Source organism: Mastigoproctus giganteus, chromosome 12 (assembly GCF_048544385.1).
Source record: "Mastigoproctus giganteus isolate SK-2022 chromosome 12, ASM4854438v1, whole genome shotgun sequence".
Classification (NCBI taxonomy): domain Eukaryota; kingdom Metazoa; phylum Arthropoda; class Arachnida; order Uropygi; family Thelyphonidae; genus Mastigoproctus; species Mastigoproctus giganteus.
The window spans coordinates 15,721,815-15,739,277 of NC_143586.1; the positions used below are offsets into that span (position 1 = coordinate 15,721,815).

Consider the following 17,463-nt stretch of genomic DNA (forward strand, 5'->3'; position numbering starts at 1 on the left):
ACTTTTCTCCCATTATTGCAGGAACAGATCACATGCTGTAGGAGCAGTGGAACTAGTGGTGGCTATTTTAGAAAGGTCTAGCTGCCAATTATCAGCTAATGAGCGAGGACATATGCCAGCAGGTAGATTTATTGATAGATAAATGGCATACAAGTTCTCCCAATCTAGAGTAAATAGGTGTTTCCATTCTGGATGCAGAGGTTGACTTTTGATTTTGACAGCATAATTTAACAGTAAAATTGTCTTCATAAAGAGAGTGTGTGAGGATCATGAGCTTCAAGCATATATTCAGACTGGTTTGGAAGAGAGAAGTGTAAGGAGATGTGCAGTAGGCTCCAAGAGCAATGCGCAGGCCATTGTGGTGAACAGGTTCCAAAAATCTTAAGACGTGGGTCTAGCAGAGTTGTAAACTGGAGATCCAGTCTAATCTTGATCTTACAATAGCATGATATAAATGAAGAAGTGTATGATTGTCAGCACCCCATGATGTTGCTGATAATACTCTCAATATATTTAATTTCTTGAAACAGGTGGTTCTAAGTTGTTTTATATGATCCATAAAGTTCAATTTTTGATCTAAGGCTAATCCAAGAAATTGGATAGTATTCACAACAGGTATGTCATAGTTGCCCAGCTTCAGAATTGGGTCAGGATGGAGATTACATCTTCGACAGATTTTTCAGGTGATATGCGAAAACCATTATCTGCACCCCACATTGTAATCCTATTAAGAGCAACTTGAAGTTGTCTCTCAGTCATTCTCAAGTTTTGGTAGAGACAAAGTATACTAAAATCATCTGCATATAAAGTAGTAAAAACAGTGGGTGGAATGATCTTAGATACCAAGGACATAGTGAATAGTGCGACACTTTTTTTTTCTAATAATTTTCCAGATTGTTTGCGTTTTGGTGGTCCTCGTAATCATGGAAGCGAAACACTTCCATGATTCCCTATTGCTTAACCATTGAATGCACCTATCATTGGCTCTGGCTTTTTAAAACTGGACTAGATTAGCAGTGGTACGATTCTTGCAAAAGTTATTCCAGGCTTTATTTTTCTCTCGTTTGGCTTGGTTGCATTCGTTGCTCCACCAGGTTTTTGGTCTTATTTGCTGACTTATGGAAACTCTTGGTATTGTTGCTTCGGTGGCCTGCAATATTTGGTTTGTTATGTAATCAACAGCATCATTTAATGACACATTTGAAACAACTGTTTTTTCTAGGATTGCTAGCTGCCTATATTTTTCCCAATCAGCTTTTGCAAAGTTCCATTTGGCTGTCTGATTATGGCAGGGTGGTAAATTTGCTTCTATATAATGGACTATTGGGTAGTGGGCACTACCCAGTAAACTATCATGAAGAGACCATTCAAACAGCAGAAAAAGAACTGGTGAGCATATGGAGAGGTCAATTGTTGAGCTTGACCCAGGAGGCAGGTGAAAATAAACGGGCAGTCCAGTATTCAGTAGTGTCAGATTTAATTTATCAAGAAGCTTTTCTAATATTTTTTACCCCATTTATCATGTATCTTATCACCCCATAAAGGATTATGTGCGTTAAAATCCCCCATGATGTAAGGGGGGGAGCTGAGATACAAGAATTTCAAGATCACTCTACAAGATGTTTTGGTTAGGGGAAAGATACAGAGAGACAATGGTAAGAGAGAAACGAAAGGATATTCAAGTGGCTACTGCTTCGAGATTTGTTTGTAGCATTATTGGTTGGGAAGGGATATTGGAGCTGACTATAACTGCAACCCCTCCATTAGCTGAATTGGTTACACGAGAAACTCAACCTTTTCTGTAGTTAACATGATGTTTAAGAGAGGTAGTAACAGAAGAGGTTAAGTTAGTTTCTTGAAGGCAAAAGGCAACTGGGTTATACTGAAGAAGAAGAAGATGATCTCGAATGTCATCAAGGTTGCTGCGATATCCTCTACAATTCCATTGTAGGAAACTGGGCATTATTTGGATGTAGTGTGGTCCTCAGTTTTTGTCCAAGGAGCTGTTGGCTTATGGTGAACAGATTTTCTTTTTGGAAAGTATGGCCTTTCTGTCTCCATATGTTCCTATGGGAAGAGGTCGAGAACTGTTCTTCAGGATCAGTGTTTCCTTCCATTTCTATTGAGCCAGTTTTAGTTGAATCATCACTTTTTGAGTATTGTGGGTTATTATTAGTACGTGGAACAGTGACTGGTATATTAATAACTCTGCTTGCCTTAGATGGTTTACTAGATAAAGGCACAGCTGCCAAAACTGACTGAGCCTGGTCTGACATTGATGTGTTTGGGGGAAATGTAATACTCTTTACTGTGCCAGTACTGTGCAAAGATGTTGATACTCTTTGCACAGTACTGGTTACTAAAATCGAATTTTGAACTACTTGAGCAAAAGTAGTCGCATGTTAAATTGAGCCTGTACTGATTTTTTTTGGCTTCTGGGTACGTGATGTTTTGTTTGGCTTTGACCCATTGAATGTTTTTTTTTCTTTATTCCAAAGAGGACAATCTCTGGAACGGGCAGTATGTGGGCCATTACAATTTAAGCACTTGTGTTGTTCTGATTTACATTCTGAGTGAATGTGCTCATGCGACTGCAATTAGTACAAGTGGCTAAACCTCTGCACACGTTTTGGGAATGCCTAAATTTTTGGCATTAAAAACAGCGTGTTGGGTTAGGAACGTACAGCTTTAGTTGACAATTGAGATACCCTGCTTTGATGGATGTTGGAGGTTTGGGGCTATCAAAGGTTAATATTATGTTCAGAGTTGGAACTAGAGCATTGTCTTGTTTGATGTGCTTTGTGCACAATTCCCTGGTCTTCTAATTCATTTTTCAACTCTTCTTCTGAGAGATTTATGAGATCCTGCTCAGCTATCACAACCCTGGAGGTGTTTAAAGTAGCATGAGGGGAAACAGCGATAGATAATCCTCCAAAGGATGTAACTTTTTGGAGTCATTGTGATTGTCATTAATCTGAGACCTCAAAGAGCAAGTCACCAGATCTCAGACACTTGGTTGTTTTTGGCGATCCTATTAGATTTTCTAGGTATGTCTGTATTTTAAAGGGCGAGAGACTACCTAGATGCTGTTCTTGAGTAGAGTGCAATACAAGATGCACTGGAACTCTTCTCTTAATAGTGTCAGTTTTATGTTGTTTGGCACTGCATGATTAGTTTTCTATCTCATGAGTAGCCAATGTTAGGATTTTTAGGTACTGTAGGGGAGATCATTTTGTTCCTTTTAGCCCTGGAAAGATAACTTTTCTTTTCATGATTCCAGCCCTGCCATGGGTCAATAAAAGGATGCTGACTGGTTGTGGCATATATTCAGACTGGTTTGGAAGAGAGAGCAGGAATTATAGAAGCCAGTTCAGAAAAACAGTGACCAAAAACTGTGGAAGTATCTGTAGAAAAAGCATGCAGCAGAAACGGAATGTCTATGACACAGAGTGAAGAGACTCTGTTAGAGGTAAAAAAAAAAAAAGGTAAAGTGCAGCCATTATCAACCCACTGCAGGATGGAAGCCTCCTCAACAATTCATGCTGAGGGAATGAGACATTAATTAACCTAACTGCCCTTTTTTGAATGGAATCCAGAACCCTCACAGAAGTTTTTGGGACACTGCCCCAGAACAATAATTCTATGATTGGGAACAATATTCCATGGTAGAGAATATTGTTCCCAAAACTAATCACAAATCACCAGATTTGTGATTAGTACAAAGTGAATAGCCCCAACTAAGAAATACTGTTCCAGGTTTAGACCTAAATGGAGGTCAGATGAACTAATGAGACTCATGGCAGATAGAAGCTAGTCTGTAATCAAGTCACAAAGTAAGTTAGGCAAGTGAAGGCAGATTATGAGACATCTTTGGCAAAGGATACAAAGAAAAACAGCAAAGATTTCTTTACTTATATAAACTATATAAGTAAAAAAACTAATAACTGAGAGCAAAGTGGGGAAATTGTTGAAGTTGAACATAAGAAAGGTGCTGGGGGGGGGATCTATCCAATTAAATTAAAGGAGGCAGCAAAAGGAAGTAGGCAAACCCTTAGTCATAATTATGAAAGCTTCCTTAGACTCAGGGGAGGTCTGCATGGACTGCAGATATGCAAATATGTCCCCAATTCACAAAGGGGAAATAAAGGTGACATGAATAATCACAGACCTGTTTTTTGAACTTCTGTTGCAGGGAAAATAATGGAGTCACTGGTTAAAGAAGCACTGCAGGATTATCTCAACAAGACTGCAGTAATAATTCAAACACAGCATTTCACCCATCCATTCATTCCAAATGTTTGTCTAGTTCTGCCTTGAATTTGTTTAAGCTATCAAATTCCACAACGACAGATGGAAGTTTGTTTTAGCAATCAACTACCTGCTGGCTAAAGGCAAATTTCTGCACATCTATTCGCCAACTGTTTTTCCTCAATTTCAGTTTATGGCCCATCAAAGTTTGTAATCTGAGCAAGAGGAAGAATCTTATCAGCACTGAGCCTGCTCCATCCATTCAAGGCCTTATACACCTCAATGAGAATGCCTCGCAGGTGCCTAGTCTCCAGATGCTGCAATTTGCAGAACTTAAGCCTTTCTTTGTAAGAGCAACCCTTTATTCCCCCATTCTTGTTGCCCTTCTCTGTATTTGTTCTAGCAACTCTACATCCTTCCTAAAATGAGGCTTAGAGACCTGGATGCAGTACTCAAGGTGTGGCCTGACCATTGCCTTACACAAGGGAATAATCACCTCCTTATCCCGGCTCAAAAAATTCCTGTATATCATTGACAAAACCCCATCTGGCAGCCTGTCTGCACTGCATAATTACCTCCAGGTCTCTTTCATTCTCCATTACCCTGTGTAACACCACCCAGTTGGTATGTTACTTTGGGGTTACTGCTACCCAGGGCTTTTTTTGTGACGGTACGCAACGGTGCGGCGTACTGGCACCTTTTTTACTGCATGCCAGCACAGGTGACACACTTGGCATGCAGTCTGTGTCAGCCATGCCAGCTGCTTCCATCTATTAAGGAGATCACGTGACAATGGGCGGGGTCGGCACCCGTCAATCACGGCCGTATCGCTAGCAGTCTGGAAGGGGTACCCGTTTCTGAATCTCGACCAAAACTTCATTATGAAATTATTTTTACTTATTTTTTTTACTTGGTACTTACCGTATTTTTATATTTTACTTATTATTTTTTATTTATTAAATAAGACTCACCTTTGACTTATTTTTAATATACTTGTATAATAAATTTATGCTTAATAAAATGTGTGTTAATAAAATTAATGGTCGAGATTCAATAACGGATATAGCGTACCAACTGCTAGCGATATGGCCGTGATCAACGGGTGCTGACTCCGCCCAGTGTCACGTGATCCTTGACAGATGGAAGCAGCTGGCATGGAAGTAGCTGACACCCACTGCGTGCCAGCCGTGTCGGCACGGAATTTTTCTTGATAGTAAAGAATGAGTACTGGCACCTATTTTTTTACAAAAAAAAAGCACTGCTGCTACCAATATGCAATACTTTGCATTTGTCAATTGCCACTTCTCAGCCCATCTGCCCAACTTTTCCAGATCCTGTTGCAGGAGTATACTGTCATTACTGTTATTAATGTATATAACAGTAATGTCATTACATTACTGTATATAACAACCCTGCGAACCTTTGTATCATCTGAAAACTTCTCCCACTGTCTTCTCCCACTCAACCATCCTTTTATCTATTGTAGTAACATGCCCTTACTGCTCCAATTTGTACAGTAGTCATGCATGTGAAACAGTATCAAAAGCATTCCTGAAATCCAAGTATATGATATCAAAATTATTTTTTGCATCCAGCTCCTTTGTGTGTAAACCTTTCATCCCTCCCTTGTGAATTGGGGATACATTTGCACATCTGCAGTCCGTGGGGACCTCGCCTGAGTCCAGGGATGATCTTATAATTATGGCTAAGGGTTTTGCTTACTTCCTTTGCCGCTTCCTTTAATATAAATGGATAGATCCTATCCACCACAGGTACATTTCTTATGTTTAAATTTAACAATTTCTCCTCCACTTTGCTCTCAGTTATTACAAAATCATTTAACTCCTTGTTAGAGTTTGATAAACATCTAGCTCTCTCTCCTTCTTGAAGAACTCCTCATTTGTGAATATAGATGCAAAATACTCATTTAGTTTGGCAGCTATCTGAGTATGATCATCTACAGTCACACCACTGATATCAAGTGGACCAATCTGATTCATCCCCTTCCCTTTATAGTTTATATAAGTAAAGAAATCTTTGCTGTTTTTTTTCTTTGCATCCTTTGCCAAAGATGTCTCGTAATCTGCCTTTGCTTGCCTAACCTACTTTTTGACTTGATTACAGACTAGCTTCTATCTATCATAGGCTTCTGTCATCTTAAAATTTATATGCATCCCATGCATTTTACTTCTCTGCTGTGAGTCTCAATTAGTTCATCTGATGTCCATTTGGGCTTAAACCTAGAACAGTATTTCTTGGTTGGAACAAAAAATCTAGTAGTTTCCAAGATTACTTCCTTGAATGTTTCCCATTTAGAATTTGCTGTTGGTAACATAATCAGTGGTCCCACTGTATGCAATTTAAAAATTCTCTGAGACCTAGTCACCTTTACGAAAGCAAAAATCCTTCCCTTTACCCCTGATGGTAGTTACATCTTTAAGTAAATCCTACATCAGTACACTGTTATCACTGCAACCTAGTGGTTCCTTTATCTGTAAATTCTTAATGCATGAATAATCACTGTTGATAATCAGATCAAGAGTGTTACTTCCTCTGATTGCCTCTCTAACATGCTGCTGTAGAAAAAAAATCATCCAATAAATCCACAAAACCTTGCTAGTGTGCGAGTGACCAACCACAAGTTCCAGCCAATATCTGGGAAGATAACATCCTCCATTATAAGATACTCTGATTTACTAGCCCAATATTTCTCTGAACAATTGTTTGTTGTACTTATCAGAGTCATTAATGCCTATAACACACTCCTACTCGCATTTTCCCTTTCCCAGTGCTTATGTCACACCAAACTGACTCAATATTGCACTGTTACCAATGTCGACTGGATGCACTTCCTTAGATTTTGTGTTTTGCTACTTAACTAGTAGCATAACCCTTCCTCCCTTACTATCCTGTTTATCCTTTCTGTACACATTGTATTCCCCAAATTTCAATTCTGCATTCCTTATATCACTGTGACACCGTGTCTCTAATATCCCAACAATATCTGCCTTTGACGTCCTGACCAGCACTTCAAATTCATTAAATTTATTTACTATACTCCTAGAATTGGTGCAAATGCAAGTATACATACATCTGTTCTTACTCTTAGTTACTCTAACACAGCCCAGGTATTTACTTGTTTCATGACCCCTGGCAGTTCCTCATTCCCAGCAACTTGCCTTCTGGGCTGCTGCTGCTCATTCCAATAATGCAATTACAAAGGAATTGGATGCAAAAAATAATTTTGATATCATATACTTGGATTTCAGGAAAGCTTTTGATACTGTCGTGCATGGAAGACTAATGTACAAATTGGAGCAGTATAGTATTAAGGGCTGTTATTTATTTTGTTATTTGGTTTTTTTAGGAGCATTAGCAACTAAGGCCATATTGCTCCGGGATATGCGGTGGTCATTCCCTGACCTTTCCGCATCCTCCGTATTTGGTGGTGACGGGCTCGAACCCCGGTCTAATCAAGAAGCGTGTGCTATGCACTGCTGCTCCTTCCCACCTGGCTACGGAGGCGCCTGTATTAAGGGCAAGTTGCTACAATGAATAAAAGGGTGGTTCAGTGGGACAGAGTGGTAATCAATGGATGCTGCTCTCCATGGACTAATGTCATTAGTGGAGTCCAGCAGGGCTCGGTGTTGGGCCCACTGTTGTTTTGTATATTTATCAAGGTATATCAGACTTAATGTTCAAGTTTGCAGATGATACAAAGGTTGGCAGGGTTTTTAATGACAGTAATGGAATTGTGCTACTGCAACAGGATCTAGAAAGTTTGGGCAGATGGGCTGAGAAGTGGCAACTAAAGTTTAATATTGATAAATGCAAAGTACTGCATATGGGTAGAAGTAACCTCAGAGAAATGTACCAACTGTGTGGTACTACACAGTTGGTACTACACAGTTAGGGTGGTAGAGAATGAAAAAGACCTGGGGCTAATTGTGCAGTCAGATATGAAGTTTTCTGAGCAGTGCAGACAGTCTACCAGAGGTCATGTGGTATTGTAAATGATAAACAGGAATTTTACTAGTAGGAAAAAGGAGGTGATTATCCCTTTGTACTGTGTACTTTGTACCTTGAGTACTGCGTACAGGTCTGGAAGCCTAATTTTAGGAAAGATGTACAGTTGCTTGAGAGAGTACAGAAAAGGGCAAGAAGATTGGTGAGGGGAACGAAGTGGTTCTCTTTCCAAGAAAGGCTTAAGTTCTGCAAATTGCAGCATCTGGAGACTAGGCAGCTGCGAGGTGATCAGACTGAGGTGTACAAGGCCTTGAATGGATGTTGAGCAGGCTTAATTCTGATTGGATTCTTCCTCTTGCCCAGATTATGAACCTGAGGGGGCATAAATACAAATTGAGGAAAGATAGTTGTAGAATAGATGTGTGGAAATTTGCCTTTAGCCAGCGGGTGGTTGATTGCTGGAACAAACTTCCCTCCTTTGTTGTGGAAGTTGATAGCTTAAATAAATTCAAGGAACTGGACAAACTGTGGGCAAAATTTGAAAAAAGATTTTCTGCGCATTTCACAGGCCACAAATGGCCTGCGGGTAGCACTTTGTGACACCCTGGTATAAAATTTGGAAAGTGGTAGTGATGCCACCATTACTCTTTCCTCAAATGACAAACATGCCCGCAAGTACACACACATATTAAGGGGACATAAATTTAAATTGAAAAAAGATGGTTGTAGAATATATATGAAGAAATTCACCGTGTGCTAAACTCCCCTGAAATGTTGTTTCCCAAGAGGAGGGTGTTCACCATCAGGATACTTGGCATTTACAGGAACTCCCCGACTTATGTAAGGGTTGCTTTCCACGGAATGCTATGTAAGTCGGAATTTCCCCCATGCATGTGCAGCACTTGCAATTGTGCTCACTGAATTGATTGAATCAAAAAAGAAATGTTCAATGAACATGTAAATAGAATTATTTATTGTATTTATTCAATTTTTTATCTCATGCGCAGGAAAAATTACAAAAGCGTGCAATTTAAAAAATTTCAACATTATAAAATTACAAAAGAAGAGAGGAGACAGGCATAGCATCAGTAAGTTTTACCTCTCGAGCCTTGTTGCCAGAATCAACGTCTTCAGCTGATAAGTGCGCCGCTGCGGAGGTTGAGGGCTCGGCCGGTGGCTTTTTGCTTTTCATCGTACATTTCTTTGTAGCAAGCAAGCATATCATTCACCCCTCAGTTAACTTTTAAGAATTGTTCACTGTCAGGATCCATTTTCTCAAACCTTGCCATTGCTGATGCAATTTCGAGAAATGCCATTGGACTTGCTCTGGTGATTTAGCATCTTGGCTCCTCATTTGCTTCATCTTGAGCTTGTCAGCATTTTCTTCTTTCACTATTGCTGCCTGCAAGTCAGTAAGTTCTTAGTTGGTAATTCCTTCTCTTCTCTCTCTATTAATTCCTCCACATCTTTGGCATCAACCTCCAACTGAAGTAGTTCTGCAACCTTTACAATCTTATCTGTAACCTCTTCATATGATTTGTCTTTTTCAAATCCTTCGAAGCCTTTTACACGCCGTGGGCATATTTTCTTCCATGTGTCATTTAAACAATTTTTAGTAATTTCCACCCAGGCCTTATTAATGTATAAGATGGCATGGTAAATATTGCAAGATTTCCAAAAGTCTCTTAACGTAAAGTTTTTCTCACCAGCTACTGCAGGCAATGCCTGAGTAAATGTTGTGAATAAATAGTATGCTTTTAAATTCTAAATAACACCCTGATTCATAGGTTGGATGAGTGAAGTTGTGTTTGGAGGTAGAAATACGACTATCACGTTCGAATTAAAATCATCCAGATACGTAGGATGTCCAGGAGCATTATTTAATAGAAGCAAAATCTTGAAAGGAACGTCGTTATCTTTGCAATATTTTTCAACCTCGGGAATGAAGCAGCATTTAAACTCAAAGAGAGAGAGAGAGAGAGAGATTGTTATCCATGCTCTCTGGTTAGATCAGAAATGCTGCATGGGTAGGGTGGCTTTATTGATGCCCTTAAATTCACAAGGATTTCCAGAATAGTAAGTACGCAAGCAGTGGTTTTAATCTGTAATCTCCTGCTCATTAGCCCCAAAGCAATAGCGGGGCCCTATCTTTTGATGCTTTGAGACCTGGCATTGTATTTTCCTCTTTGGCAATGTATGTTCGATCTGGTATTTTTTTAAAAACAGAGCAGTCTTGTCAACGTTAAAAATTTACTGCATTGAATAGCCACCTTCATCAATAATTTTTTCCAACATATGACAAAATTTCTCTGCAGCTGCAGAATTGGCACTGGCGACTTCACTGGATACTTTAATGTTTTGGAACCCAGCGACACAATGCTTGAACCTATTAAACCACCCGTTGCTTGCCACAAACCTGGGTCGGGGTTTGCTGTACTTATCCTTAATATATTTATAAATACTTGTTGCTTTTGCTTGATTAGATTTTGCTTCATTAGACTCAGGGGCACTCACTTCTGAATCTGATTTTCTATCCATATTATTAACAGCTGTTCCATCTTCGATATAGCACCTGAACGGTGTATTGCGATCGCTGTTAATTTTAAGCATGTTGATCCTTTGACATGTTCTTTTATACACACACTGTCCTTTAAAATAGTATTCACTGTTGAAGCAGTGAGACCTAATTCTCTTGCAATAGACGACAAACTTTGTCCTGCTTCTTCTTAATCATTTTCATCTTCATTTCTAAATCAATTTCGTTTCGTTTCCTGGCACTACCATCACTTGCACTTTTCATTGGTCACTTTATCTTCATCATTGTAATACATAAATAGGAATGAAGAGAAGTTTCTGAAAATTTGTTTTTTATACAATTGAAGATTTCAGTGAAGGGGAACACATTTCACCATAATAGCGTTAAAAACCCACACAATTGCAATTATAGGTATTATTGCAAATGCAATAAGATCGAGTTTACTACCCGTTTATAATTAGATGCACTAATAGAAAAGCTCAATAAACTGGAAAGTGCAAATTGTTTTTATTGTTTTATTGTCATGACCTCCAGGAAACGTGCTTCTTAAAAAAATATCACAAAGGCATTCAGAATTGATTCTTATAACAGGAATATGATAACGATGAAGGGGTAGTGCAATTTTCATTATAAATATGACCTTTTAGAGAGATCAATAGCTTAGTAATATAGCAAAATTTGATTTCCAAGGACTTGGAACGAATTACAAAAAAAAAAAAAAAATAATAATAAATAAATAAACAATGTGTTATTGGGTTCACATTACAATATTTTCAAGCTACCTCCATTTATTCCTACAGGATGCAAAATACGTTTCCACGATTTTTTTAAGTTTGAACTGGCCGGCAAAAACTTACATAAAGTTGAATTTCTGTAAGTCGAGTATTGCGTAAGTCGGGGAGTTCCTGTATAGTGTTTTCAGACCTTGCACATTGGTACCACAACGTGGCTACAATGGATTAGGCAGTGGTTCCCTAACTGTTTGAGTATTTCATTAAATACACACCTGCTAATATATGGCATCTTACAATATGCATCACTCCTTCTCACTAACATCATTTCAGTTTATTTTTGTTGCTGAGCATATGTTGCACACTTTGATCTCATATATATTTTGTGTGTAAAAAGTTATATACAGTTCTGTGCATACATATTCTTTTGACTCATACTGTAAACTGAGGGCAAAAAACACAATAGTGTTTCAAAAATGGAAAACAATACTGAAATAAAAATGAAATTTTTAAAGTTTTGGAAAAAATGGTTTCCAACATGGATTCAGACACTGAAAGAAGCTGCATGTTAAAGAAAACTGGTAACCTAATGAGTGGTTGTGCATTTAGTTTAAAAAGTGGGAGGAGGCAAGCTAAGCAACTGACCTTACATTTATGTTTAAAAACCAGTCCACCAATAAATACAACAAAATTGCATTCCTTTCCTTCAAATGAAAAAATTAGCCATCAAAAACAAAACAAAACACTGCTCATGTATATTTTATCTCAATAAATTTTGAGGTTCAATACATTATTTAACAATTGTAGCATAATATGTGCTATACTGATAAAAACGAGATTGAAAATGGGATAAGTAATGATAATTTATAGCCTAATAGAACCTATCATTGACTATTATGTGAAAATAGTGCATATTTTTATAATGCATATTTTTACTATGCGTCATTTTTTTGAAATATATGTCATGCATTAATAATATTAGCATTAGCATTAAATGCTAATATTATTAAGCAAAAAATGCATTAAAACTGGAGCATCTACTTGGAAAGACCCTGTCAAACAAAATTATATAATAATTTAAATCAAGTTTTAATGAGCAAATTATTGAATACTAATTTTCTAATACAAATTCTTAGACATAATACTGTTGCTGGTAAAAAGAAAAACTGACGTCAGTTTTTTCTCCCCATGTGTATCAAAATCTCATCACACTGTAATGTAATATTTGAAATGGCATGATATATTATTTTTTTCACCCAATTCAAAAAAAAATTCCTCTTCTCCCTTACCAGCTTCTCCTACAAAAACAGAAACAGGAATGCTTGGTGGGCTGTCTCCTTGACCATTGAATGCAAACACTCTAATTTCATAGATCCTATCTTGTTCCAGGTTGTGTAGCGACAAGGATGAATTATTAATGCCATAAACTCTTTCAGTTGGGCAATCAATACTACGAGGGAGTGAATATACAGAAAGAAGACAGTACTCGATCCGGTAACCTGGATTTTGTGTATCTCCATTCCACTGGTACTCTGTTAATGGCTAAAAGGATAATTACAACAAAAGTCAATTAATAGTTCAAAACAAATAAAAAATTGACATTAATAATTAATTAAATGAAAGAGAGAAACAGAATGGAAGCATACTATTTTAATGTATAATAGTATGCTTCCATTTATTTTTTTTTAATGCTATTAGATTGTGGGGGGATATTTCTGAATACTATTAATTACACTGAACAACAAATTTTGGGTCATATCTTGTTATGAGCATGAAAGTAAGTTTACTTTATAGATTTCGGGGTGCTAAATTTTGGGATTTTGGAAATAGCAGATTGCTCTTGTTTTCAAAAAAAGTAGTTTTTTATATTTATACAAGGTATTTTTTATTTATATGGCAGTAAGATGTAGTTAACATACCTGTATCAAACACGGGACCTTTTTGCCTTTCACTTGTATTCAGCTTCAGGAACATCTCTTTTCACCATTCAACAATAATAGGCTAACACGACAGCATTCCATTTACTTTTGTATCTTTGTTCCATCACTGTAATGTCTTGATGGAAGTGCTCACCATGTTTGTTGCTGATGGCACCACAATTTCATGGGAAGAAATCAAGGTGCGAGTGCAAGAAATGCATCTTCAATGACATGTTGCACTCAGTTTTTCGTAAGAAGTAACGAGATCCTGCACAAGATATGCCTGTAGTTGCTGGCTTTAACATTTCCTAGAAAACCAGTCAGAACATTTAGAAAGGCTTTCCACACTAATTTCTTGCTATCACTAAGGACACATTCGAACTGTTTGTCTTTGAAAAGTTGTCTTATTTGTGGAGCAATGAAAATGCCTGCCTTAAGCTTCTCTGTACTAAATCTTGGGAATTTTTCTTGCAAGTACGTGAATGCAGGACCGTTTCATATAATCATCTTTCCTGTTCATCTGCTGTACTCAGCTGTCTTCATCACAGTCGTGACAAATGGTGCTGCTATACAGTATCACCAGATGAAATTGTCAGGGCACAAATTCTGGTCCTTCAAGTATAATGGCTCATACTATTTCAGATGATCCGAGCATGCAGAACCACGAGGCTAAACTACTAGGAATAAAAACCTGCACCAACATCAAGCAAGAAAACTGCTGAATCTGGCAAGATCTGGTTGTCCTCTGATAATCATGCTGAATGACTCCATTAATTGGTCCTTGAGGTTGTCACACACATTCTCTCAGATATGCCAGACAAGCTGTACTTGCTATCTGGGAGTCTAAAACACTGATGGAACTGATACTCAGGTGACACTCAAGTCAAGTGGACCCAATTTCGGCGAAGTCCGGACGGTCTGTGACAGCCAAATCCTCTGCTTGCACCTTCACGATGGTGGGACTGTTAGTAATCCTGGGTATAACCTCCATGCACAAGTACGTGGTGGGTGACCACCCAGGTGTGAACCAACGTAAGCAGGGGTCGAGGTGTGGCGCCCACACCACATGGAGGAATGCCGCCCCTCTATGTTACCAGGCAGTACTAGGTGGTAGATGACTGTCATCAACCGGTGAAATACCACCACTTTGCTTATTGGAGGCTTGAAATGGTGGAACCCATGTTTAGTCTCTAGAGATAAGTTCCGGTCAACCTTTCCCTATCACTTCCACCATGCAGTATGATTGATGACTTTTGAGATTATGATGAACGTCGTGGCGAGATCCAATATTCCTTACATTTCGAGGGTACAGCTCTAAAACGGTGTTCGCAGGCCGGCCGCTAGTTAGTACACCGGACTGAACCTATTGGTAACTCTCTAGGAAGCTTCCGGATCAGCTAGTGTATAATCTTGCTGCCTCTACTCTGCCAGATAGTGACTGGAGGGAGTCCAAGTAGTTTGTATGCGGGGAGCATTGTCGAGGCCACGTTATGTCAAGGATCTGGGTATATTCTTACCACATGTACGCCATATCCAAAAATTTCATTACTTCATACAGCATGTCCCACCTACTTTTTCTTACTATTGAATACACCATGAATTGTCAAACTGATAGAGCAAGCTTATCTGCGAAAAGATCTAAACCTCCCATGGACTTCCTAATTCATTTCACAAATATACGTGGTCTCAATTCTAATCTCAACGATGTCCATTTCCACTTGCAGTCTGCCAAACCCCATGTACTTTTTCTGACAGAATCTCAGTTATCGGTTGATTCATCTACTGCTCATCTCAGATGCCCAAATTATTCGCTGTATGATTCCTTTCGCCTCAAAGGTGGTACTTGTGCATATGTTCGTTCTGATATTCCCTGTCAGAGACTTGGCAATTTGGAATCTCCTCTCTTTGATCTTCTCTGGCTTAAAATCTCTCTACCTCATTGTGTCAAATTCATCTGTTGTCTCTACCGTTCTCCCAACTCCACTAATCACTTGGAGCTCTTTGACTTCCTCTCTTTGCAACTTGACTTTCTCCAGTCCAACTTTCCTAACAGTGAAGTAATTTTCCTTGGTGATTTTAATGTTCACAACTCCAGCTGGCTTCCGTTTTCTAGTCACACCGACCCAGCAGGTCGAGATGCTGAGGCTTTTGCAATTACTAATGACCTAGCACAGATTGTTCATTTACCTACAAGAATACTGGACAATCCTAATCATACAGCCAATACGCTTGATCTTTTTCTCACAAACAACCCTTCTAAGTACACGGTCGAAGTGAGAGGTCCTTTAGGCACTTCAGATCACAACTTGGTGATTGTCTCTTCTCCAATGGAACCTTTATCTCATGGCTATTCCCAACCATGTGTTGTTTGGCATTACAAGAATGCAAAATGGGATGACCTGCGAGACTTCTTTTCTTCTTTTCCTTGGTCGGATTACTGTTTCAAAATTTCTGATGTCAACGTTTGCTCAGATCGTGTCAGTGAAATTATTCTTGCAGGAATGGAATCCTTTATCCCACACTCCACTTTAAAATCTCGTCCTTTATCTAAACCTTGGTTTTCCAATAAATGTGCTAAGGCTGTCCAAGAGAAGAATGTTGCATATCGTAATTGGCTTGTTTCTAATTCTTCAGTTTCATTTTCTGCCTACACCAAAGCTCGCAAACAGTTGTAAAGCAGTTATTAACCAGTCCAAACTAGAGTTTGAACAGGCTAAGAGTAGAAAACTTGCTTCTTGCCCTAATGGTAGCCGAGCATTCTGGTCTCTTGCCAAAGCTATTGGCCGCAACTTTTGCCCATCTTTGCTCCCACCTCTGTCCAAACCAGATGGTTCTGTTGCCACTTCAGCCAAGGATAAAGCTGACCTACTAGCATCCCATTTTTCTTCCAGCTCATGTATTAATGATCTTGGTAAAACACCTCCCACCATTCCCAACATGCTCCATTTAATGCCTCCTGTGGTCTTCCGTCAAAAGGATATCAGAAGGATTTTGATGAATCTTGATGCTAAGAAAGCTCCAGGTCCTGATGGTATTTCTCCACTTGTTCTCAAAACCTGTGCTCCTGAACTTACTCCTATTCTTTGCCGCCTTTTTTCACTTTCTTATTCCAAAGATTCCAAAGGTGTTTTTCCTTCTGCTTGGAAATTTGCTCATATCCAGCCAGTTCCTAAAAAGGGTGACAAATCCCTCCCATCCAATTATCGTCCCATTGCAATTACTTCTACTCTTTCTAAAGTAATGGAGAAATCAATTAACCGCCAACTCTTAAACTACCTAGAAACCTTCTGTCTGATCAACGATCACCAGTATGGATTCCGTCAGTGTCGATCCACTGGAGATATTCTGGCTTATGTTACCCATTTATGGACTAATTCAATGGAAAGGTTCGGTGAAACACAAGTAGTTGCTCTTGACATCTCAAAGGCTTTTGATCGTGTTTGGCATAAAGGTCTTCTAAACAAGCTTCCATCTTATGGTTTGCCAACTGTTTTTAGTAATTGGTTATCCAGTTTTCTCTCTGATCGCTCACTGAGGGTGATGGTAGATGGCTCTCTGTCTTCTAACTTCTCCACTAATGCCGGTGTCCCCCAAGGTTCAGTTCTTTCCCCCCACTCTTTTCCTCTTGTATATCAATGACCTTCTTCCATTGACTGAAAATCCTATCCATAGTTTTGCCGATCATAGCACATTGCATTCAACTTTCCATTTTGAGAAACCTTGTCCTGCTCAATCAGCTTCAACTTCTCGAAAATCTGCTACCAATTTCTTAAATGCCGATCTTCAGGTAATTCTCCAGTGGGGCAAAGACAACTTAGTTGATTTCAACCCTTCTAAAACTCAGTCTTTTCTTATATCTCGCAAAAAGGATTCTTCTGCTCCTATACTTATCTTTAGTGACACTCCGATTTCTAGTCAAAATGATATATCTCTTTTGGGGATTACCCTGACTTCTAATCTCTCGTGGCACAAGCACATTACAAATATTGCTTCCTCTGCATCTAAAAAACTTGGTTTTTCTCTTTCGCTCTCGGCGTTACTTTTCTTCCAAACAGCTGCTCAC

The 17,463-nt window shown here is 38.8% G+C and overlaps 1 protein-coding gene across 1 annotated transcript in view; it reads right to left on the minus strand.

Moving 5' to 3' along the window:
* sdk (sidekick cell adhesion molecule) overlaps positions 1–17,463 on the minus strand; it is a 341,294-nt gene that overhangs the window by 74,908 nt on the left and 248,923 nt on the right. Inside the window, exon 26 of the mRNA XM_090386436.1 lies at positions 12,771–13,023. Coding sequence (XP_090242562.1) covers positions 12,771–13,023 — 253 coding nt within the window. The remainder of the gene's footprint in view (positions 1–12,770; positions 13,024–17,463) is intronic.